General features: G+C 35.8%; 1 protein-coding gene across 1 annotated transcript in view; it reads left to right on the top strand.

The window, feature by feature from the left end:
* The window catches only part of zdhhc8a (zDHHC palmitoyltransferase 8a), a 58769-nt gene that overhangs the window by 23680 nt on the left and 8317 nt on the right, over nucleotides 1-26772 (top strand). Inside the window, exons 2-8 of the mRNA XM_030150448.1 lie at nucleotides 6287-6408; nucleotides 8994-9151; nucleotides 13560-13732; nucleotides 15917-16019; nucleotides 17446-17537; nucleotides 24922-25051; nucleotides 25220-25331. Of these exons, the coding sequence (XP_030006308.1) occupies nucleotides 6287-6408; nucleotides 8994-9151; nucleotides 13560-13732; nucleotides 15917-16019; nucleotides 17446-17537; nucleotides 24922-25051; nucleotides 25220-25331 (890 nt within the window). The remainder of the gene's footprint in view (nucleotides 1-6286; nucleotides 6409-8993; nucleotides 9152-13559; nucleotides 13733-15916; nucleotides 16020-17445; nucleotides 17538-24921; nucleotides 25052-25219; nucleotides 25332-26772) is intronic.

The raw sequence follows: 26772 nt of genomic DNA on the forward strand, positions 1-26772 counted from the left end.
AAAAATATATCGATGGCCAGAATACAAAACCTCCTATCTGAAAAAATCACTTTTTTCAGGAAACAAAAAAAACGTTTAGTTTTATTATAGTATGGTCTTTGTTAAAGATATCCAAGCATATTCTACTATTCTCAGACTCTCTTTCTATATTATGTGTTAACAATACATACTAGGTATACTAGGTTTAATGTGAAAACTCAAAATCTAAAAATTTGCAGATAGGAGGTTTTGTTTTTTGGCCATCGATATGTTGAGTTGACAGAGACAATCATAAAAGACAAACTGTGAGTCTGAAACTGAAGCACTGTGGTTCTGTTTATCTGTCAAATGTTCATTGTGGTCGGTTTCAGATGCTGCAGCTCTTTCATAATTCATAGTTGGAGTTCTTGTTTGTTCAGTATTAATTGTCAGCCTTGGAAATCCAAGCTGGACTGACTGTACATATCCTGACCAAGGAAAATCAAACTCTCCCTTTGTGCAGTAATCTACACCTGGCTTTTCTGCCTCCGTCCAGAATAATATACATTATATAGACTAAATGTCCTCTAAAATTAACCTGTATTTGAAACATAGTATAGCAAACTATTGCATGATCAAAAACAAATTAATTTTAGCAAAAAAAAAAAAAAATCTCCGTTTTGAATGTCTTGGGTCGACAGAAAACTTGGGAACCACTGCACTGAATAATGACAACTCCAAGTTTGTATCTTTGTTTTAGTACAAAAAACTGAAAAACTAAACAGTAAATTATGAAAATATTTACATTTAAAAACCATCCTTTCACAAAAAAGATGTGAATAACCAGAAAAAAAATCACATTTCTTAAGAAAAATAAGTGCAATTTTAGCAATATTATGCCTCATTGTATCATTTATACATGTGCATTACACAAAAAAAAGTCTCTGTTTTGAATGTCTGGGGTCGCCAGAAATGTATGATGTTAAAATGGGGTCAGGAGTAACAAAAGGTTGGACACCTCTGGTTTCTGTCCTTCTGTCTTTGTACCTGGTTGACTTTGAATCGTTCAGCTTCAGCATTCCTTTACAGTGAATGTAGGTTAGTGTGACATTAAATCAAACCCTGTTAATATAATCCAGGGAATCTTTCCCTTTCTATCTACCACCATAACCTGATTACACGGCCCCTCCCTCTAATCTCACACTGTGAAGATAGAATCACACTCACTCACACACACCACTCACTGGACTAGATAGATAATAGTTTTCTAAGATTTTAGGACATACAGTAGACCAGGGGTTCCCAAAGTGGGCTACGTGGACCCCCAGGGGTACTTGGAAGAAGCCCAGGGGGTATGTGACATTTTTTTGGAAAAATACATTAAATAAGTCATCATGTACTGAATAAATACAAAATAAATAATCTGAATTAAAGCTGAATATAAAACACAATAAATACATTCATTGTAGGGGTGCACAATGTTAGGAAAAACTCACATTGGGATTTTTTTTTAACCCTGTGATATATATTGCGATATGAAAAATTACTCGGGAGGATATAATCACTATGTGGTTTGATTGATTGATTGATATCTTTATTTCGGTCATGTAAATGACAATTTAAAAACAGAAATGCAAGTAAATGATAATCAAGAGACAAGGTTATTATCGTTAACGAAGACTAACGAAATAACAAAAACAAGTGTTCAGAGAACGCAAACCTCCACAAAGCACCCCAAACAGTGTGCATGTGTGGATCGACTATTTCTTTTTAAATTAAACAGTTTCAAGGTTGTTCCATACAGCAGAAAAGTTGAAGTTTGGTACCAGTCATGTGTATGTCAAATTATATTAAATTCCAATCAATATTTGTTGAGTTATAATGAAAAATTTGTCGTAAATGGGATTTTCAATGTTAAATGTAAATGTCCACAGAGTCCACATTCCACAGTGGATGTGGACAATTTTGTGCCAGATACAAGGTATTGTTATAAGCTACGGGTGTACCCAATTGGAGGCTAATCGGAGTTGTTTTGAATTTTTTATGAATTTTTGAAAATTGCTCAATGATGAGAGATAGGAAAATTGTGAATTTTGTGAACTTGAACTTTGGCCTACTTGGCCCAAAATTTAATGGGTTGGTCCCAGGGCCTAGGCCTATCTGTGGGTACAATTTGGTAAAGATGGTTGGAATAGTTTTCCTGTAAAGTTGCTAACAAACAAATAAACACATGCAAACAAACAAACACACAAAGCAAAGCGATCACAATGCCTCCTGGTGGAGGTAACTAGAATTGTAAAAACATTTTCGTTAACTGAAATAAATAAAAACTATAATTAAAAGAAAAAAACGATAACTGAAACTGTATTGAAAAACAAACTAGAAACTAAAAACTAACTAAAACATATAAAAATTCTGGATAAAATTCCCTTTGTTTTCATCTTTCTCAATGTCAGATTGATATAAAATCGATTTATTTCCCTCAAGCAATTTTAGCTGCTGGCACCGTATGATATTTAACGGTCCATCACTTCTCGTCACTTGAGGTTTAGAGTCGTCTTCTGGTCCCCACTCTACCTGGAAACATGGAGACTAAAGTTGGGACAAAGCAGCAGAGTCCTGTCTGGGATTTATTTGAATTTGACGGCGAAGAAGAGAAAAGATATAAAGAAACTAAAACTAAGCATTTAGAAAATAACGAAAACTAATAAAAACTAGCAAACCTGCTCTAAAAACTAATTAAAACTAACTGAATTAGAGATTAAAAAAAAAAAGTCAGAACTAATTAAAACTAAACTATAATGAAAAATCCAAAACTATTAGAACCTTGTCAAGAGAATGAGAACAAAACAAAACGGTAACTTAAAACCGCAACGTCTTAAGCCTTAAAATTTACATGAGTGAAAAGGAGTAGGAAGAAGTCTAAACTAATCTAATCTGACCCATTTAAACCTGTCCCAAATTTATCAGCAATTTTGAAACATGTACATTTAGTCACTCATCCGTATTACAACACATTCACCAACACATGCAAAATTCATGTCCAAATAACAAACACCTTATGGAGTTTATTTATCTGTGTACCTCTGGAAAATAATGTCTTTATGCCTCTTTTGAAACAGTCATACTGGAAATGTGTTTCAGTTCTGCACTCAATCCGTTTCACAGTTTAACTCCCCTAACAGTGATACAGAAGCTTTTCAATGTTGTCCGCACTCTTCTGACCTTTAGATTGAAGTTTTCCCTTAAATTATAACCCCCCTCTCTTTCATTAAACAGGTTTTGAATGTTTTTCGGTGGCAATTTATTCCTTGCTTTGTATAATAATTGAGCCGTTTTATGATCCACCAAGTCAAAAAATTTTAGAATTTTGGATTTTAGAATAGAATTTAGGTGCTGATATAAATGGTCAAACACATTAGCTGCGTTTCCTCTGGTTGTGTCGACACAGAACACATGTTTCAGTTTCATCTTTCTTGTAGCTGAAATAATTTCAGATAACTGACGTTGCTTTTCTTTTTGGCACCAAGTCTTCGTTTTCGGGGATTTTCTCTTGTTCGTTGCTCATTTTTCAAAGATGTTACCAGAGACTCACTCCATGTGTGGGGGCGTGGTCTGCTACGGCAAACTGAATAAGAACAACTGTGATTGGTGGATGGCTGTGTGCAGTGTGTGTCAGGTACCCAGGTTGAACTTAGGTGAGAACACATTGAGTTCATTTACCTCCTACATTGCAGGACCTGTGATGTGACTATTGCACACACGTACACTGCGATGACGATGCTCAAACGATATATTGTGCAGCTCTAGTTCATATAATAGTTTTATTGTCAGTTATCTTGTTGAAGCTTTGGTAACATTTGAAGAACATTTATATTTTATATGATTAAAAATGAGTTTATTTGAGTAGCTAAGTCAGGGTTTTTCAACCTTGGGGTCAGGACCCCAAATGGGGTCACCTGGAATTTCTAGTAATTGAAAAATTATTTTTAAAAATGTACTAATAAAAACTCTATGTTGAGTTGACAGAAACAATCATAATACATAAAAGACAAACTGTGAGTGTGAAACTGAAGCACTGTGGTTCTGTTTATCTGTCAAATGTTCATTGTGGTCAGTTTCAGATGCTGCAGCTCTTTCATAATTCATAGTTTGAGTTCTTGTTTGTTCAGTATTAATTGTCAGCCTTGTGAATCACAGCTGGACTGACTTTACATATCCTGACCAAGGAAAATCCAATTCTCCCTTTGTGCAGTAATCTACACCTGACTTTACTGCCTCCGTTCACATTAATATACATTATATAGACTAAATGTCCTCTAAAATTAACCTGTATTAGAAACAAAGTATAGCAAACTATTACATGATCAAAAGCAAATTAGATTTAGCAAAAAAAAAAAAAAAAAATCTCCGTTTTGAATGTCTGGGGTCGCCAGAAATTTGTGATGGCGGAGGTCTGCACTCTCCGAGTGCTTTTCTAGTTTGACTTGTTCTTATTTTTGATTTTGCACTTCTTTTGCTGTTGTGTACTTTTGTGCTTTGCTGCTGTAAATCTGGAGTTTCCTCTTGTGGGACTAATAAAGGCATATCTTCCCTTGCCTTGTCTTGCCTTGCCTTATCTTATCTTATCTTATCTTATCTTATCTTATCTTATCTTATCTTATCTTATCTTATCTTATCTGATCTTATCTTATCTTATCTTATCTTATCTTATCTTATCTTATCTTATCTTATCTTATCTTATCTTGTCTTATCTTATCTTATCTTATCTTATCTTAACTTATCTTGTCTTGTCTTGTCTTGTCTTGTCTTGTCTTGTCTTGTCTTATCTTATCTTATCTTATCTTATCTTATCTTATCTTATCTTATCTTATCTTATCTTATCTTATCTTATCTTATCTTAATAATGCACTTCTGTTCCCTGTAATCTAAGCTTTGTGGTGCAAAAGAAAGCACAAATTTGTGCTGAGTGTCAGCAGTTTATTAATAATGCAGTGTTTGCTCAAACATGTTAATCAGGCCTGGGTTTGTAACATCAGGCCTTTTTCTTTTATTATATGTGAAGTTTCCACATTCACTAAACAGGACACAGTCTAAAACTGTGACTATAAATCAATTCACAGAAAACCTCCACAATATAAAATAACTGCAATACTTGAAAAAGGAAAAAGAAAATCATCATTTTCTGGTCACAGACTCCTCAGGTTAGGTCTGGTTTGGATCAAGGCTGGGCTTCATGGACACACATATGGAGTAATATCCATAATCATCACAGTAAATGTCACATGATTTCCATCCAGCTGATTTTCGAGCTCAGGAAAAAAAAAACAGGTATTGGAGGTATTCATAAGAAAAACAGACACCTGAAAGTCTGTGATTTTGTGAATTAGGCTTCTTTTCTTTTCTTTTCTTTTCTTTTCTTTTCTTTTCTTTTCTTTTCTTTTCTTTTCTTTTTTCCTTTCCTTTTCTTTTCTTTTCTTTTCTTTTCTTTTCCTTTCCCTTTCCTTTCCTTTCCTTTCCTTTCTTTTCATTTTTTCTTTTCTTTTCTTTTCTTTTGTGTCGTCCAGTCCTGCAGGGTGCAGAAATATTGAGCCAGTCCTGGAATAATCATTTTAATTTTAGAAAATTATAATTATTGTTATTATTATTATTGTTTATTAATTATTATTGTTGTTGTTATTTATTTATTTGTCTTTTAATTTAAATTGACATTAAATTTTGATTTATATTAAGATAGCTTGAAAATGTATTTTACTAGTGATTTAAAAAACCTAATGATTAAAAAAATTATACTTGTAATAATAATGATACTTATACTTAGATTTAAAATTTTTTTTTTCAGATTGAATCCAATTTTTTCCTTTGAAAATGTTAAGAAGCAGTTGAACCTGAATAACATTAAATTTATATATATATTTTTTACCGTCACTTATTTTCTGTTGAATACTGTCAGTCACATGTTAGTTCAACTCAATATTTTGGTTTTAAATGAACACAGTTTTTGTCCCAGATTTGCCTCCGTACTGAGGCAGACTGACAGTCCAAACACTGTCCTTTAATCCCTTGCTGTGGCCAGTGGTGACACACTAATACACGCTTATCTTACACTGCAAACAATTACTTTTTGGATCCAGTGCTTCCATCAGAATAAATGGGATGAAGATTATCCCTGGGAATCTTTGTTTGAGATGTGATTTGTATTAACCTTAACCTCTGTGTGTTGGATAGAACTGTGTGGGCTCCAAACTCTGACACACCCTGTATTTACACTGCATCAGACAGCTTCATCTGTGTGTGTGTGTGTGTGTGTGTGTGTGTGTGTGTTCAGGTGCCCATGGCTGGCCGTCACCATCTGCCCAGCTGTGCCACCATGCTGTGCCATCCTCTTCCTCCTCGTGCTGGCCAACTTCACCATGGCAACCTTCATGGATGCTGGTGTGCTTCCCATGGGTTGGTAGTCCCACAGCTCTTACCGTTATTCAAGTGCTTTTTTGGTTTTGATTGATTTACTGAAGTGTTTATTTCAAATATGAATGGAAAAAAAAAGAAAAAGAAGTAAACAAACAAAACATTTAAACATAAGACATAAAATACATATTTGAAAAGGAGTGAGAGGAAGTAGAACTTATTAAGTCCCTCCCCTTCTCCTTAAATAATTAATAACAATAATAATCTTTCTGGTATAAACATATTTATATTCTAATGCACAGGTGTCAAACATGTGGTCTGGGGGACAAATCCGGCCCGCCAAAGGGTCCATTCCGGCCCTTTGGATGAATTTGTGAAATGCAAAAATAGATATTAAGAAATTAACAATCATCTTAGTTCGGGTTCCACATTCAGACCAATTTAATCTCCAGTGAGTCGGACCAGTAAAATACTATCATAATAATCTCTAAATACTCACAACTCCAAATTTTTCTCTTTGTAAATGTAAATATTTTCATGTATTTACACTAAAACAAAGTATGATTTCACAAAAAATGTGCATAATCTGAACAAATGTGAAGAACCTGAAATATCTTAAGAAAAATAAGTACAATTTTAACAATATTCTGCCTGATACTAAATGTTTTGTGTATTTGTAGATCCACTGTGATCTGTAAGTTATAATGTACGTGTGGAAATGATAAACTGAAGCAGAATATTATTAAAATTACACTTTTTTTCAGTTTGTTCATGTTATTCACATTGTTTGAAAGGACAGTGTGTAGATGTAAACATTTTCATAATTGTATTTTACTTTTTTCACTGTAAAACATGAGAAAAGTTTGGAGTTGACATTATTTATCTATTATTATGTTATTATTCTACTGGTCTGGCCCACTTCAGATCAAATTTAGCTGAATGTGGCCCCTGAACTAAAATGAGTTTGACACCCCTGTTCTAATGCATGATACTTATGGTTAAATAATTCTGTTTCTGACTTTATATTATTAAGAAGAAAAATATTATTTATATAAACATGTGATACAATAACGCATATATATGTACATACATATACACATACACAGATCTATCTATCTATCTATCTATCTATCTATCTATCTATCTATCTATCTATCTATCTATCTATCTATCTATCTATCTATCTATCTATCTATCTATCTATCTATCTATCTATCTATACATACATACATACATACATACATACATACATACATACATACATACATACATACATATACACACATACCACATAGGTCTGTGTATCTTTTGGTAATTAGATTTTCTTTTCAGAAACAAAATAAAAACTAGTGGTTAATTGATTTTTGTTTTAGAATAGAAGAATTAAAATTGAATTTCAGTTTTTCCTTTTGAGTGTCAAAACAGATAAAACAAATTTAAAAAACAGATTGATTTTCATTTTCTCTTTCTAATGACGAAAAAGAAAGTTAATACCTGACAGAAATGGAAAAACGGACCAAAAACGCCTCTTTTTTTAATTTTCTGAGACCGGATGTTGTCATTTTCAAGGAAAGAGCACGAATGCCTCAGTCACAGAGATTATTACGAACAATGGGTTTGTATGAATCTTGCAGTTCATACAGAATCTGGACATCGTAGACATGCTCCCTCCACAAATGTCTACGAACTCGATTCAAACAAACCCCTCGTTTGTAAGAATCTCTGACCTAGGCTTTTTTTTTTTATTCAAGAAGTTAAAGTACACAGTCAGTGTATACAACGAGAAAATAACAATTTGCCAGGGGGAAGGATTATACAGTTATTATAATACAATGTCTAAATCAGAACAAATACTGATGGTTTTTACAGCCTTTTTGTTTCCAGATTTATCTAGAAGTGTTTATTTATTTAAAAGAAAATGGGTTTTCTGTCCACATTTGTGGACAAGAGTTTCACAACTTTATACAAAAAAAAAAGAAAATAAAGCTGTCCACCACAAAGGACATTCCATAAAAATTTAAAAAGTGCATCTGAAAAAACTGTTGCATCATAATGTTTCCAATATAGGCACTTATTTAATAAAAAACAAGAAAAGCTTGTACTTTGCTGACATTTCCTGGGTCTTAGGAGGTTAAATAAAGTTCAACATCTTTCAAAAAAATAAAAAAAATTTGGTTTTGTATTACAAAACTTACATTTGTGAATTAAAAATGTATCAAGTAAGAGAATCAAATTATTTATAAAAAAAAAGTTTTTTTTTTTTTTTCTCTGTAACCTTTCCTTGAAATGACAACATCCGGTCTCAGAAAATGAAAAAAAAAAAACTGGTGTTTTTGGTCTGTTTTTCCATTTCTGTCAGGTATTAACTTTCTTTTTTCTTATTAGAAAGAGAAAACAAAAATCAATCCGTTTTTTTAAATTTGGTTTATCTGTTTTGACGCTGAAAAAGAAAAACACCTTGAAATTCAATTTTAATTCTTCTATTTTAAAACAAAAATCAATTAACCACTAGTTTTATTTTGTTTATGAAAAGAAAATCCAATTACCAAAACATACACAATTACCACATACATACTTGTGCTTGTTTGTTGAAAAGAACATTTGCACTTTATCTTCTTGTTTTTCAGCGAGTGAGGATGAAGACAAGGATGATGAGTTTCGTGCTCCGCTCTACAAAAATGTGGACGTGAAGGGGGTCCAAGTGAGGATGAAGTGGTGCGCTTCCTGTCACTTCTACAGACCTCCACGCTGCTCCCACTGCAGCGTCTGCGATCACTGTGTGGAGGTGAGAGCTCCCACTGTGGGCGACCACGGACCAGGCTCAAAGGCACTAAGGCAGGGCTCTCACAGCTGAATATTTCAGTTTACAGGCCTGGAAAAGTCATAAAATGAAGCACAGCTGATTTGGAATGACATGATAATGACACAAACAAAGGTGTGTTAGATTTAGACAAGGATCCCAGAAACAGAGCAGACCTGGGGGGTCCTGGAGGGTCCTGGAGGTTCAGAGGACGTCCAGGTGGAAATGACACAAATGACAAACACAGGCTACATTCAGACTGCAGACGCATGTGGCCCAAATCGGATTTTTGTGTCCATATGTGACCTGTATCTGATCTGTTAAAGATAGACACTAATCTGACCCGGACCACTTTCATATGTGGTCCTAAATCTGACCTGGACCACTTTCATATGTGGTCCTAAATCTGACTCAGACCACCTTCATATGTGGTCCTACATCCGACCCAGACCACTTTCATATGTGGTCCTAAGTCTGACCCGGAACACTTTCATATGTGGTCCTAAATCTGACCCGGACCACTTTCATATGTGTTCCTAAATCTGACCCAGACCACTTTCATATGCGGTCCTAAATCTGACCCGGACCACTTTCGTATGGAGTCCTAAATCTGACCCAGACCACTTTCATATGCGGTCCTAAATCTGACCCGGACCACTTTCGTATGGGGTCCTAAATCTGACCCGGAACACTTTCATATGCGGTCCTAAATCTGACCCGGACCACTTTCATATGTGGTCCTAAGTCTGACCCGGAACACTTTCATATGTGGTCCTAAATCTGACCCGGAACACTTTCATATGTGGTCCTAAATCTGACCCAGACTACTTTCATATGTGGTCCTAAATCTGACCCGGATCACTTTCATATGCGGTCCTAAATCTGACCCGGACCACTTTCATATGCGGTCCTAAATCTGACCTGGACCACTTTCATATGCGGTCCTAAATCTGACCCAGACCACTTTTATATGCGGTCCTAAATCTGACCCGGACCACTTTTATATGCGGTCCTAAATCTGACCCAGACCACTTTCATATGCGGTCCTAAATCTGACCCAGACCACTTTTATATGCGGTCCTAAACCTGACCCGGACCACTTTTATATGTGGTCCTAAGTCTGACCCAGACCACTCTCATACGCGGTCCTAAATCAGACCTGGATCACTTTCATACGTGGTGCTAAATCTGACCTGGACCACTTTCATATGTGGTGCTAAATCTGACCCGGATCACTTTCATGCGTGGTCCTTAATCTGACCCGGATCACTTTCATATGTGGTCCTAAATCTGACCCAGACTACTTTCATATGTGGTCCTAAATCTGATACAGATCTGATATTTTCCAATGTGACTTCAGTCTGAACGTCCAGGTCGCATTTATCCGACCTTTACATCATTGAAATGCGACAAACGTCACAGTTCTGTGTCCCAGGAGGAGGAGTAGTGAAAAACCATATTTCCTTTCCATAAACACAGTGTGTGTCTGCGTGGTCATGTATTCCAGCAGGTCCTCTTTAGTGCATGTGGGTCACTTCAGGGTCACATTCAGTTCAGACTCAAAACTGATAGACGTCACATTTAATGTGGAATATGAACGAGCACACACAAAAAAATCAGATTTCACCAAAAAAATCCACATTGTTCATTAAGATCTGCTGTGAACGGAGCCTGTCACTGTGAGTCAGATGAAAATAAGACGAAGTCAAGGTGAGTCTTTTGTCAGTGTGAGTTAAACAATGAAAACAAGTCCAGTCATGTGGAAGCGATGGGTTTTGGTGGAGAAAAACGAGTGTTGGACAGTGGGTTTTTAAACAGGAGCAGAAAGAGTCGTCTTTTGTAAAAGCAATCTCAATCTCAATTGGACTTTACCTGGTTAAACAAAGGTTAAAGGAGTGATATTTAACTTTTTTAAATGGAATTCTTCATTTTCAAACATTTCCCTGTGGTCTACACATTTATTTATTTATTTGTTTGTTTGACAGGGACAATGCAGTCAAATATAGTTACCAGTTTGCAGCTAATGTGATGCATATAGAGTTTATAACTAGTGCTAATTCTCAACTCCATTCCCTGGTTGGGCCCTTTCACAACATTGCAATACAAGTATAAAATATACATCATTTAAAGCTCTACCTACCGATGTGGCATTTCTCACAGCACTTAGTAAAAGTTTGAACATGAACAACCCGCCTCCCTCCAAAGCCCCGCCCACTTCCCCTTGCCTGAGCTCTGATGCTCGCCTCTTCTCACCTGATGCGCGCGGAGGAAGCGGAGGGGCAGGTCCGGTCCACTTCGGTGTGTCCGCGGACTCCTCCCTCAGTAATCAGATGCATCATCCACCTGCCGCGGCCCTCGTTCCATCAGTAGACCCTGTATTTAAGGGTGTGGTCTGTGCAGTACTGGGTCAGCGTCTTCACTGCACCACGGAGATGAGATGCCCAGGCGACGGGCGCGCGCACTTTGAACTCGTGGCCTCCGCAAATTTTTCCGTGGACATTTGAGGTTTCATAGTCCATACATTTATCATCCTACATAATCCTACATTGTGTGACACTATGTACATGTACCTGTATGAGTCCCACCGTCATAAAAGCTGAGCTTTATGCAGACCTGTTCAGTCCAGTACAGCTGACTTCCAGACTTTTATCTCCATCCTTCATTCATCAGACTCCCGTTTGTTCTCCTTAGTTGTTGTTTCTGTTCATAAATCCGTTTATTCCCTTCCACATGTGCATTTGAGTTCTATCCATACACATCCTAGAAAGACTGTGGTCAGTGACAGGAGGAGCAGCTCGAGTGATGCGTCAGATTCAGAGGTACCCGTATAGGATGTGAGACGGCGATAATGGATCGGATGCTGGACGGCCGTAATGGATGATTGACAGGAGGCTCAGCCAGGTTCGGCCAATTATTTTATTCGGACCAAATAAAATGATTGGTCAGACTTTTATCAGAAATATACCAGAATTAAACACTTTTGAGTTTCAATACCTAGTGGATTTCTTTTACATTTTAGTTTAACACACGCTTATTACGAGCATTTTAAGATGACAAAAGAAAAGTGTAAAAATGCCACATCATACGGTATAGCTTTAAAACGGTCAATACCATGTATAAAAATATAATATATAATAAATATACATCATTTAAAACGGTCATACCATGTAAAAAAATATAATATATAATAAATATACATAATTTAAAACGGTCATACCATGTATAAAAATATAATATATAATAAATATACATCATTTAAAATGGTCATACCATACAATTCGATAATCCAGTGTTGCATTTATATGAGGCATTCACTCACTCTCTCACACAATATACACAATATTTCCAGCTGAGAACAGTTGTGTTTTGTCTTTAACCAGGTTTTGCTTCTAGTGGTGAACATCCTAAACTCTGAGATGGATTTTATTTCTGATGGCAGTGAGTTCCACAGGTTAATACTCTTACAGGAGAAGGATGACTGTCCCAAAGTTTTCCTGCAGAATAGGATTTTGTAATTTAGGTTTGAGGAGCTGCTGGTGACTCTATTGCTGTTTTGTCTCTCAACAAATCGACTGAGCGGTTCAGGTGCTAAGTTGTTTATGCATTTGAAAATTAACTTCCGAAAACATAGATCAATAAAGCTTTCAGAGCTGTGCAACTTGGATTTTTTGAAGATATGGCAGTGGTGGAGATGCTTTGTTTATGGTGGATGGCACTTCAAAATTGTTCACCGTGAGGGAAGAGATTCAGGTGAGTAATCACAGAAAGACTTACAGATTTGTGATACTTAGGCTTTGACTGAGGTTTTACAGATTTGATGAAAAATTGGTGAGGAAAATCTCCCGCAGCGTTAAGTATGTATATTTTCCTGTATTTAATTTACTAATCATGTGGCTCTTCATAAAAGCTCAGATCAAAGTTGATTAATATATCAAAAAGAGAAAAAACTGAAGAAGTGACTCTTTAAACCAAATCCATCATGAACTGAACATAAACCCAGTGTGTCCATCCACTGTCATTGATCCAACTCAATGGGTTTTACTGGTGAATCAATGTTGTAGAAGATGACGGTGTTTCCATGGTAACTATGGAGCTTCTGAACATCCAAATGGGTCATATCTGATGACCATGAAAAGGTGAAGAACTGTACTTTACACTAATTATTGACATGTATTGATAGGATTATTGGATCAGCAGGTATGAAACAGTTTAGATCAGTAGATACTTTTGGGTCTTTAAGGTTTAACAATAAAGTTCTGTCGACGTGGCGTCATTTCAGTGTTTAAAAGCCGTTTGTGTGCACTAACACTGATGACATAGATCTCCTCTACATTGAATTGTAGTTCCAAACAGTACAAACAGTAAAAGTGTTCTGTGTGCTGTTCTTTTTCAGGACTTCGACCATCACTGTCCGTGGGTGAACAACTGCATTGGAAGGCGAAACTACCGTTACTTCTTCATGTTCCTGTTGACGTTGACCGTGCACATGATCGGAGTGTTTACCTTCGGCCTCATATACGTCCTGCACCATATGGACGACTTATGGAAGCTGCACTGCACCGTCACGTATCCTCCTGCGCATTAAAATAATTCATATAAACCTGGGTTTGTGTGAGATCAGTCTCAGCTATCAGGTGTTTGTGCATTCAGATGTGTTACTTTTACTATTAACTACTGTACGTTAACAGAACTTGAAGGCATTTACGCTTTCAATGTAATGCAGCCTTATCTTTTTGCTCCGTTCCATCTCAGAGGCAAATGTTGTACTTTTTACTTCATTAAATTGGTCTAATAGCTTTAGATACTTAGACACTGCAAAAATCTAAATCTTACCAAGTGTATTTTTCTCATTTCTAGCCCAAATATTTCATCACACTTAAAATAAGACATAATCACCTAAAGAGGAACTTTATAGTGAGATAGAAGAACTGATTTTTAGACAATAGAGGGTATGCACGTGATGTCACCGCTAGCAGAAGTCACCGCGGTTCCGCCCACTGAGTGGCAGAAAGAGGGAGATGAGTGACAGCGTTGGCTTCAATACTGTCTAAACTTCAGAACAATATTTAATAATAAAAAATGGGGAAGAGCTGTTGTGTGATTGATTGTATGAACAGGTTTGAAAAGCAGTCGGAGCTATCGTTTTACAGACACCGAAAGACAAAGAAAAGAGAAGTCGATGGATCCACAAATTCAGGAAACCAAACCTAGATCTGTGGATCCTGTTTGGTGTCAGCTAACATTAATTTATGCTGTATTTTTGGGTCAAATCAGACCTTAAATGACATATTGTTTTGGCTAACGTTACTTCTTAGTGCAGCTCTTGGTTTCATGATCAGATCTTTCATGGTTTTTGTCTTCATTTGGTGATTCTGAACCTTGTGCTCCTACATGATTAGTAAACTAACTGAAACTGAGGCTAACCTAGTTTTTCAAATATGGGGGAACTGGAGAATAAAGCTACGACGGAGTATTAGGGCCACATAAGAAAATAAAAACACTTGTCACTATGAGTATAAAGTCATAAAATATCAATATAAAACCTTTAATTTAATGAGAATAAAGTCGAATACAAAAAGAATCACAATGTTATGAGAATAAAGTCGTAGTTATAAAACAAACCTCCTAATTTAACAAAAATGTCATTCATTTATGAGATTAAAGTCGTCATATTCCGACAATAAAGCCATAATATTACAAGAATAATGTTGTAATTTAAAAACAGGTGGCAAAAATATCATAATTTACCAGAATACAGTGGTCCCCTGCTAGTATGTGCGTTGTGTAAAGTACTTGATCTGAACTAGACTCAGTAAATCTCCTCAGTCCCAGTAGATCATGCATATATTCACTGGGGTCAGTCCACGGTCTACTGTAAATGCACTGTGGATCAGCTGGTTCTGGGCCCTAGTTTTGGACCCTGGTTGTCAGTAATGATGAAACCATGTATATTTGTTTCAGGTAAAAACAGTGCTGATCCCCTCCACCCTGGATGTCAGGATCCTCCATTTCTGTCCACATGTCAGTGTTCGTGGACCACTTGTTCTTTGGTAGCTCGTACAGATCCATGTCCAGTCCAACTGTCCTTAATTTAATTTCATATTTCACATTTTCCCGGTCTGGCTGTGTTTACTGCTATACTCCGTCATGTTGAACAGGTTAGTTTTTGCCACTCAGTCTGACTTAGAGGGGCGTGGCCCAGGGGGGAAGTGACGTACGTGCATACCCTCTATTGATCTAGAAAATCTTATTTCAGAAATCTTACCAAGATAATTTTCACTTGTTTCATTGGCAGATTTTTTTTTTTGCTTAATTTAAGATTTTTTTTGGTTAATTCAAGCAAAAAAATCTGCCAATGGAACAAGTGAAAATCAGACTGGAACCTTTGGAGGTTCGGTTTTGGCCCACGGCTCACATATTTGACACCTGTGTTATAGGTTAATGCTGAAGAATAAACTACCCCCAGTTTCTAAAGTAGGTTTAATGAGCTCATCCTTGAACGTGTACAGGAGTAAAATTAAAACAACACATGAATAAAGTAGGAACATGAATCTAAAGCCTCACATACTGGACTTTACCTCCACTTTTCAGAGTTCAAGCACAATTCTGTGATGATATTTACAGTCTTTTTTATTTATGTGAGGTTACTAAAGGTTCAGTTGAAGCATCAGTCCTTAATGCACGACTGGATGTTGGGTTTTTATGCTCATTTCTAACCAGTGAAAATGTGTTCCTTAACAGTGTTTTCAGTTTGGTGGTGATCAGTATATCAGGGCTGTTTCTTATTCCAGTTTTGGGTCTGACTGGGTTCCACTTGTACCTGGTGTCTAGAGGACGGACCACCAACGAACAGGTCAGTTTGAATCTGAATGCAGGATTAGGTTTCATAAAGTTTATTAAGATAAGATAAGATAAGACAAGGTAAAATAAGATAAGATAAGATAAGGTAAGACAAGGTAAGATAAGACAAGGTGAGATAAGATAAGATAAGATAAGACAAGGTAAGATAAGATCAGATAAGATAAGACAAGGTAAGATAAAACAAGGTGAGATAAGATGAGATAAGATAAGACAAGGTAAGATAAGATAAGATAAGGTAAGACAAGGTAAGATAAGACAAGGTGAGATAAGGTGAGATAAGATAAGACAAGATAAGATAAGATAAGACAAGGTGAGATAAGGTGAGATAAGATAAGACAAGATAAGATAAGATAAGACAAGGTAAGATAAAACAAGGTGAGATAAGATGAGATAAGATAAGACAAGATAAGATAAGATAAGGTAAGACAAGGTAAGATAAAACAAGGTGAGATAAGGTGAGATAAGATAAGACAAGATAAGATAAGGTAAGACAAGGTAAGATAAGACAAGGTGAGATAAGGTGAGATAAGATAAGACAAGGTAAGATAAAACAAGGTGAGATAAGATGAGATAAGATAAGACAAGATAAGATAAGATAAGACAAGGTAAGATAAGATAAAATAAGACAAGGTAAGATAAGATAAAATGAGATGAGATAAGATAAGACAAGGTAAGATAAGATAAGACAAGGTAAGATAAGATAAAATAAGATGAGATAAGATAAGACAAGGTAAGATAAAATAAGATAAGATAAGATAAGATAAGGTAGGGTAAGATATGCCTTTATTAGTCCCACAAGGGGAAACTCCAGATTCACAGCAGCAAAGCACAAAAGTACACAACAGCAAAATAAAAAATTAAGGACAAATCAAAAAAAGGTGAAGGATTTTGCAACTGCGGTCGTTTTTGTGAAACACTCTGCCTTGCATAATTAGTTCGATTCCCAAAATGTACTTGAGAGAGAATAAAAAAATATTCGAAAAAATAGTAGCGTGTAATTTTCGTGTCCTTTTGACCATGTTACATGTGGATTTTTGTATAAAAAATAATATAAAATAATCTAAAAATGTGTTTTATTTGAAAAATAGTTTCTGTTTTATCTCAGTAAATATTTATTTTTTAAATAGACCCAAAGTGCTTTCAAACCTGCTTCATAACATTAGTCTACATCTGGTTTTATTTTTTAGCCCCCATGTCCTTTTTTTAGGAGCAGTTTCATAGAAGCACCCATGTAGCTGAAACACAAACCTAAACTACCTCAGATTAAACGTGGTTCAGATGTTATCCTTAAATAGGTTTGTGCTGACCTGCTGGATTTCAACAGGTTTAAAGTTGAATGCAGTTATTAACAGTGTTGTCATTTCTATGAAAACATCTGTGTGGAATAAATATAAACTGCAGATTTATGATCCTCACAGGTAACGGGGAAGTTCCAAGGAGGAGTGAATCCTTTTACCCGAGGCTGCTGCAACAACCTGGAGTATTTGGTTTGCGGTCCTCTCTCTCCAAGGTAACAATGATTTTTTTCTCCTTTATCCCATAAAGACCCAGAGTTACTTTTGTCTCAGTTCCCTAAATTTAACCTTTCTTAAGTGATTTATTCCCATTTATTATAATTTTATCCTCTATATTTTTTGTTTTTATCAGAGAAAATGATGTATATTCCTCAGGACAAGGTTCAAGGTTTGAGCTGCATTTTAGTGACATTAAGGGCAAAAATTCAAGTTCTTGGTTCTGGACTGAAAATATATCCGTTTAGGGTCAAATTTTCTCAGGAACCTGAATCTGAACTCATTTATGCAAAATCTTTTGTGGTTTTCAAATCACTGAGCCTTTATTGGCACAAGGTTGAAACAAAAAAACATGAAATTTGGCCGATGCACTACTTGATTTAACCATTTAATTTGTCAAAAGTCCAACCTAACATGCTTTCTTCTCTTCATCTGTGAACTTTGAATCCTCCCCAGGAGGCCTTCCTTCCTCCACCCCTGGATGGCTTTGGTCTGGGCATCTTAGCCCTATTCAGTCAGTCTGAAATTAAAAAAAATATATATCAATTAGGCATCACTTCATAACATGTGTAAGACCTGTTTTATTAGTTTAACTATAAACTGATCTATAGAAGCCTTCCTAAAGGGATTCTGGCTGCTTACATTGGCTTCATCATTGACAGAACAAGTCAACATCTAACAAATTGCTGGGCAGTTTCAGAAACAAATATGAAAATGTGGTTGTAAAAAAAAACTTGATGTCACTTTAGGAAAGTAAATGGGTCTAAATAATATAAACTAACTGTAGCCCATGTAGGTGGGCAGAATTGATTAAATTTTGGAGGCTTAATATTGAAAATTGAGTGAATGCAAGTTGGGTTTTTTTTTGTTTTGTTTTTTAACAATGGTTTGTATTTTTTTCACAAACTAAAAACTGATGGGGGCAGGGTTAGTAAAAGTAATGATTTGACTGATATGATATTAGAATAGATTTAATTGTTGGGTAATGCTTTATTCACAACAGAAAAAGACAGAGAATGGTGTATAATACATACAGATTTATGATAATATCAACTCTACATAAAGAATTATAGAATTCTTACCTAAAAGCCAAAAAATCCAAACCAAATAGTCCCAGGACGTCTTCTGAGGAACTGGCCGATATGGCGTCATTGACTTTGAACTGAAATCACTGAAACTGATACTCATTCAAAAGGCCAGACCATAAACTCTGCTTCTAAGGTTAAAAGGAAGCAAGTTCAATGAACATTTGCAAGCAGCAGCAGGATTAATATGGGTTTTCAAATTATTTGTCACTGAAAAAAGGGTAATGTTTGCCCACTTTTCAGCAAACATCATGCAAAAAGTCACACAAGGACAAGTGATATGATTTTTTTATGTTATATTCTGAAACTACACAATTTTTCCAATAAATTCAACACAAGACACTGCAGGAAAGGTATACATTTATTCCACAATATTTTTTTTCACAGTGTGACAATAATGATACTCAAAGTTTCAACCTTGTCGTAGGTGGTCCAAAAAAATCTGAGTTTTAGATAGTTTGTCTACCAAGGTCTTAAGTGAGTCTACCTATGGAAAAAAGAACTTGTGCAGAATTTTATCTTAATAGGCAAATATTTAGGGGTAGCTCAAGCTTGGTGTTTTGCCAAACATCAAGGTGGTCAAAAACCATGCAGAGAGGGGTGTAGCTCTGATCTAGGATTTCATTGGCTGCAGCACTAAGAGTGAGGAGCAACTTCACATTCTTCTACAGGTGGTCAGTCAGCACGGGAAACAGTTTCCTGATCCAAAAAAATCCGATGTGTCAAGTGATCCACAGTGACTTCTGTTCTCATTAGGGCTGCGCAATATTGGAAAAAACTGACATTGCAATTTTTTTTAACCCTGCGATATATATTGCGATATAAAAAACTACTCAGGAGGATATAATAGCTGTGTGGTGCCGACGTAAATGGTCAAACAAATTAGTTGTGTTTCGTCTGGTTGTGTAGACACAGAACACGTGTTTCAGTTTCATCCTTCTTGTAGCTGAAATGAATGAATGAATGAATTTATTTTGGTTTTACATCAATCATTGTACTCAATACATCAATCATAATAAACATAAAAACCAAAAAGGAATAGTCTAGAAGCAAAAGCTTATTTTTTTGCCTATCCTTTTCAACTAATACACTGCTTACATCAACTTAAATGTGTACAGCATCGATAATTCACACCATAATAATAAAAATAATAAAAAAAACAAAAACAAACAAAAAAAACAAAAAAAAAAAACCATATCTGCCATCTCAATTCAATATTTCTGAATAATTTTAAACTTAAAGTACTTTTTTTTTTACTTCGCCAAAGGAGTGAATGACTTAAATGCATCATCAGACCCATCCCTTAATTTCACACCCACAATCCCAGTCCCTCTAGACTTCACATTTGTCCTCAATTTAATCCACTCACACATATGAAAATCTCTGAAATTCAAATTACTTTCTCTTAATTCCAAGAACCACGACGGGTATTTGAGACAGTACTATTTTTATCCCTCATGTTCCATATACATATTTAGAAACACTTCTTTATACCTCTTTTTAAATATATTTATGTTTGTACTTTCCTTTATCTCCTGTTCTTGATTATTCCACAAAGTCACTCCACAGCTTGTTATGCACATACTTGTCATTGTTGTTCTTACTTTATGTTTTTTTAAATTTAGCTCTCTCTCCCCTTAGATTGTAGCCTCCGTCTCTTTCATTGAACATTCCCCGGATATTTTTTGGCAGTAGATTATTTCTTGCTTTGTACATTATCTGTGCCGTTTTAAATTTAACCAAATCCATGAATTTCAATGTGTGTGATTTTATAAATAGTGGGTTTGTGTGTTCTTTGTATCCTGCTTTGTTTATTGTCCTTATTGTTCTTTTCTGTAGTGTACATATGGGCTGTAGAGTGCTTTAAAAGATGTTTCCCCAGACCTCTGCACAATAGGATAGATATGGTAAAAATAATGAAGAATATAGAACGTGCAATGATGTAGGATCCAGTATGTGACTTATTTTACCCAGAATTGCAGTTCATTTTGCCAGCTTTGTTTTTACGTGGTAATAATTCCAGATAACTGATGTTGCTTTTCTTTTTGGCACCAAGTCTTTGTTTTCTGTGATATTCTCTTGTTCGTTGCTCATTTTCAGCTTACCGGGTGACAGGCTGTAAGCTATTGTCGTCATGCGGTGTCCGTCGTCGTCATCTGTCGTCCGTTACAAAAATTTCAGCCATCTTCTTCTCCGAAATTATAATTCCAATTGACTTCAAACTTGGTATACAGCTTCTTTATGATGATGTCAACAAAAATTAGTGAAATTATTTGGATCTGATTCTGGATTTGGTGCCACTTTGAAAAATTTCCCCATTATAAGAGATAGGAAGTGGATCGATGCAATAACTCAGTAAATATAAATGATATCAAGTGTAAATTTCTACAGTCCAGCCCTGATGGGGAGATGACCAAAACATAATGTCCACATGCTGATCAGGATCTTCTTCTGGATCCGGGAACTCACGGAAAATTTAACATGGGCTCTTATGGGGAAAAAATTTCAATCGTCTTTTTCTCCCAAACTCCTGTTCTGATTGACTTCAAACTTGGTATACAGCTTCTGTATGATGATGTCAACACAAGGAATTGAAATTATTTCAATCCGGATCTGATTCTGGATTTGGTGCCACTTTGAAAAATGTTCCCATTATAAGAGATGGGACGTGGATTGAATCAGTAAATGTAATGAGACTAGTACAAAGGCTGAACCCAAATGCAAGACCAGAACACAGATGACCAATTGAGAGTGTTTATTAAACACAATCACAGTAGTAAAAACACAGCACAAAATAGTTAACACGTCTGTGAAGGCGTGTGATTCTGGACTCTTCGTCCGGGCTGTGAGCGGGGAATATGGATGGTCAGCACGGCCGAGCCGGAGGATTCCCGTCAACACCCCGACTAGGGCAAAACAGAGGATAGTCAAAAAACAAGCCAGGTCATACACAGGAGGGCAATTCAGGAGGCAACGGGACATGAGGGAAAGGCTACTCACGGTCAGGGTCCAGGCGAGGGTCAAAACACAAGGTAACACGTTGGAGGCTGAGGTAGTCAGGGAATAGGCAGAATCAGAAGTCGAAGTACGAACCAGGTCAGAACCAGATGAGCAGGCAGACAAGGAACAGGCAGAATCGGTGGTCGGAAGGCAAAACGGGTCGAAACGTGCAGACAGACTGACAGGTATCCAAAAACGCTGGTAAGTGAGCACACAAAGGTAGAACACAAACTGGCAAAGAAACAGGGGAAAACACAGGGTTTAAATACACAAGAGGGTGGGAAGACAATAGGACACAGGTGGAGATAATCAGGGAGGAGTCAGGTAATCAGGAGCAGGTGAAACAATCAAGGAGGGGAAGTAAAGACACCAGACATGACACAAGAGGGAAACTTAACAAAATAAAACAGGAAATGACAGAGAAAACAGAAAAGACAGACACAGTCTGGGAGCAGACATGACAGTAAATATCAATGATATCAAGTTGGAATTTGAATTTTTTACAGATCTGATTAGAATATGATCAAAACATGGGCTATTTCTGTAATACAATAAATACACAGAACTGGGTGATAATAAATGGCATCTGGATACATTTCCCAAAGCTTTTAATTTGGCCGGTAAGCTACAGGGCCATTGGTCCTATTTTTCAATGTTGTTACCAGCGACTCACTCCATGTGCAGGGGGCGTGGTCTGCTTCGGCAAACTGATTAAGAATGAATGTGATTTTTTTTTTTTTTTTAATTTATTTCTTTTATTTTTTAACTTTTTTAAATTTATTTTTTATTTTTTAATTTTATTTATTTATTTATTTATTTATTTATTTATTTTAAATTTTGAAGTTTTTTTAAAATTTTATTTATATAAAAAATAATAAAATTAAAAAATTAAAAAAAAAGAATGAATGTGATTGGTGGATGGCTGTGCGCAGTGTGTGTGTCAGGTACCCTTGAAATTAGGTGAGAACACGTTGAGTTCATTTACCTCCTACATTGCAGGACCAGCGAAGTGACTATTGCGCACACGTACATTGCGATGACGATACTCAAACGATATATTGTACGGCTCTAGTTCTCATGTGTTGACATTTCAGTCATGACAGTAATAACTTTCCTTGTTACAGACATAGAATGATTGTAAACGTGTCGCAAACTGTTCATAAAGCACTGAGAAGCAATTATACAAATTAAAGCTTATTTTGTGTTATTCAAATTTTCATTTAAATAAACTGTATTTACCTTTTATAAGAATTTGTCATCCTTTGTACTGTTTGTAAAGCTGATACTATGAACGCCAAATGATGACAACGAAGCAAAACTTTAGGACACTTCCGCTGCCTCTAAATATTTACCAATCAGACTGATATTTTACATGGAATATTTTTTCATGGGTTAGACTCGAATAAGAACTTGGGAGGAAAGAAATTTGAAACTTTTTTTTGAAAGCCATTATTTTGTTGTATTTGTAATGTATTTAATTCACTGATCATGTAGTATTGTATGTATTTAAAATTTCTTAAGTGATTGATCACCATTTATTATAAGATTATCCTTTGTATTTTGCATTTTTTCAGTGTGAATCATGTATTTTCCTATATTTAATTTACTGATCATGTAGATGTTCATTAAAGCTCAGGTTAAAGTTGCGGGTTATTATATTAAAAACAGAGAAAACTGAAGGAAAAGGGACTTTTTCAGTAAAGATATCAAAAACTGAACATAAACCAACTCCATGGGTTTTACTGGTGAATCAATGTTGTAGAACACAGGTGTCAAACATGCGTCCTGTGGGCCAAAACCGGCCCTCCAAAGGTTCCAATCCGGCCCACGGCGTGATTTTATGGAGTTCAAAAATGACACTGAAGATATGAACAGTCAAAGGTGTTGAACTGGTTTGAGCCCAATGTGATCTAAAGTCAAATAATCGTCTAATAACCCTAACAATAAAATGTGAACAACCTGAAAATTAAGTACAATTTAAACAATATTATGTTTGTGTAACATTGTGTGTAAATGCACATGTACAAGTGATAAGTTGAGGCATAATATTGTTAAAATTTAGCTTATTTTTCTTAAGAAATTACTTTTTTTTTTCTGGTTATTCACATCATTTTGGTGAAAAGATAGTTTATAAATGTAAATATTTTCATAATTTAACCCTTTCATGCATAGTGGTCACTACAGTGGACACTTATTCTACAGCTGTTCTCTTGTATATTCATGAATTTAGTTGTTTTAGTTCCATATCAGCCAACACAGTGGACGCTTATGCATCATCTCATACACTGACATTCATACCATTACTGTAACTTTACTGTTCTTGATAAACCTGATCTAGAGTAAAATGTTTAAGTGTAAATCAATTAATCTGTAATTAACAGTTTTTGTAAAAGTTTTTTTTTTTTTGCATATTATCTCTACGAAGTGAGTAATGACTGGTATTAGAGTGTTAAAATGTGAGAAAACATCCGATTAACAGCATTAAACATGTCTGGTAAAGGTTCATACTGTCTTCCACATGTAATTATTGTAGGTAATTCATTTATCAGACAAACTAGTAAAGCAAGTAAACAAACAACTACCCCTGTCTGAGAAATGAATAACCGTAATAAGCATTAAAAATGTTTTTATTTCATAGTTTTCACACAATATATCAGTAAATACATGTTTATTTGCTCCCAAAATTAAACGCATGATTTCCAGCTGAGTGGACATTTTTGCAGCTCCATGAAAAATAGGTTCATAAGAAAAGTTTTTTTAGGCATGCTTTTTTTTATGCCTTAAAGAGGAATAAAAACACGAAGGAAAAAAACATCTTGATTGAGGGTCTCATAATTCACGCATGAAAGGGTTAATGTTTTTATCGCACTAAAATGAAGAGAAAAACTTGGAGTTGTCATTATTTATAGGTTTTTATGCTGTTGTTTTAATGGTTTGGCCCACTTGAGATTGAATTAGGCTGAATGTGGAACCTGAACTAAAATGAGTTTGACACCCCTGTTGTAGAAGATGACGGTGTTTCCATGGTAACTATGGAGCCTCTGTACATCCAAATGGGTCATATCTGATGTCCATGAAAAGTTTAAGTACTGTGTTTTACACCAATTATTGACATGAATTGATAGGATTGAAGGTTCAGGAGTTATTAAATATTTTATACCAATAGATGGTTGTGGTTGCTCGTTTCTGTTTGGGTCTTCATGGGTTAACTTCAGGATTTCAGAAACCCTCATAACTCACCAGCTAACATTGTCCTCTATGTGTGTGTGTGTGTGTGTGCGTGTGCGTGTGTGTACAGGTATGCAGGAAGGCCTTTAAAGAAGACAGCCGTTCATATTCACCCTCCCTTCCTGAGGCCAGAGATCGACAGGCAGATGGCGCTAAAAGTCAGAGACAACGGACTTCAGAGCCACGACGTCCAGAAGAAAGTAAGATCAGATCAATTATTCAATGAGTTAAATTATGCGTCTTATACGACAGCGTCAAAACCCTCGCTCACATTCACTGAGAGGGGGAAGGACTCAGTGTCTCATCAAACAATCATGAGGCGGCCTATCACAGGCCTAATGTCTCTGTGGGTTTGTTCTTCCTGTCAGCGCTCGTCAGCCGGGGCCGTTGAACTGTCAGACGTCAAACTGAAAACTCCACCGCCGCTGCCGCCCAAGCCAGACCACGGCCTGATGAAAAGCCAAGTGGCTGTGACAGAAGGTATTCAAAGAGATTCAAGAGATTCAAAGGGTTTTAGTGTCACAGTGTGGACAGGAAAGAAACAGGGTTCACTGTACGATGAAAATCTGACTCTGACGTCCACACTGAATGAACAAGAGGAGTTAAAATTAGTATAAAAGATTCTGTTGGGTTTCTGTAAATTGGCTTAGAGTCTGGTTTTGACCAACTCTATATACAGGGTGGGGAAGCAAAATTTACAATGAACATTTAGTTGTTTTTTCTCAGCAGGCACTACGTCAATTGTTTTGAAACCAAACATATATTGATGTCATAATCATACCTAACACTATTATCCATACCTTGTCAGAAACTTTTGCCCATATGAGTAATCAGGAAAGCAAACGTCAAAGAGTGTGTGATTTGCTGAATGCACTCGTCACACCAAAGGAGATTTCAAAAATAGTTGGAGTGTCCATAAAGACTGTTTATAATGGAAAGAAGAGAATGACTATGAGCAAAACTATTACGACAAAGTCTGGAAGATACTATTAAAGAAGAATGGGAGAAGTTGTCACCCGAATATTTGAGGAACACTTGCGCAAGTTTCAGGAAGCGTGTGAAGGCAGTTATTGAGAAAGAAGGAGGACACATAGAATAAAAACATTTTCTATTATGTACATTTTCTTGTGGCAAATAAATTCTCATGACTTTCAATAAAATAATTGGTCATACACTGTCTTTCAATCCCTGCCTCAAAATATTGTAAATTTTGCTTCCCCACCCTGTATAAAGTGTCATGATATAACTTTTTTGTTGTGATCTGGCGCTATATAAATAAAATTTGATTGATTGAGTGATTGATTGGTTTTCCCCTGTAAGTCGCTTTGGAAAAAAGTGTCTGCCAAATGCATAAACATAAACATAAACATAAAAGCAGAAATAGAATCCTTTAACGAGGAAATTAAAACAAACGAAACAAAGTGTGGCATGCAAAAAAATGAGCATAAAATATGAAATATAAACTACTGTTATTAAGAGAAAATATGTATTTACATAAATGTGTAATAAGGCTCAAGGTGCCCGTAGGTAGATTTGTTTTGCAGATGAGGTGATTGCTTTTGGCATTACAGCAAGACATACATTGAACCTGTTAAGCAGGTACTTGATCGAGCATCCAGACAGGACAAAAAGTGCTCAGTGTTCCACCATTCATCAGTATAGCAGCATGGATAAGTAAAAGAATAAAATTAATAAATAAGATCAAATTAATAAAAACAAGATGCAATAAAACACAATAAAAACCCAGAGAAGATAAAAGCAGTCTGGGATAAAAACCAGGATAAGAACAAAAAATGTAAAAATTTGAAGTCACAATAATAATAAATAGAGCAAAGAAATGGGATAAATAACTAAAATAAGTTAATAAAGTGCAATGTCACTATTTCTTATTGAGCTCAGTGAACAGCTGTTTTTATAACGT

The sequence above is a fragment of the Sphaeramia orbicularis genome, chromosome 12, assembly GCF_902148855.1.
Source record: "Sphaeramia orbicularis chromosome 12, fSphaOr1.1, whole genome shotgun sequence".
NCBI classification, from domain to species: domain Eukaryota; kingdom Metazoa; phylum Chordata; class Actinopteri; order Kurtiformes; family Apogonidae; genus Sphaeramia; species Sphaeramia orbicularis.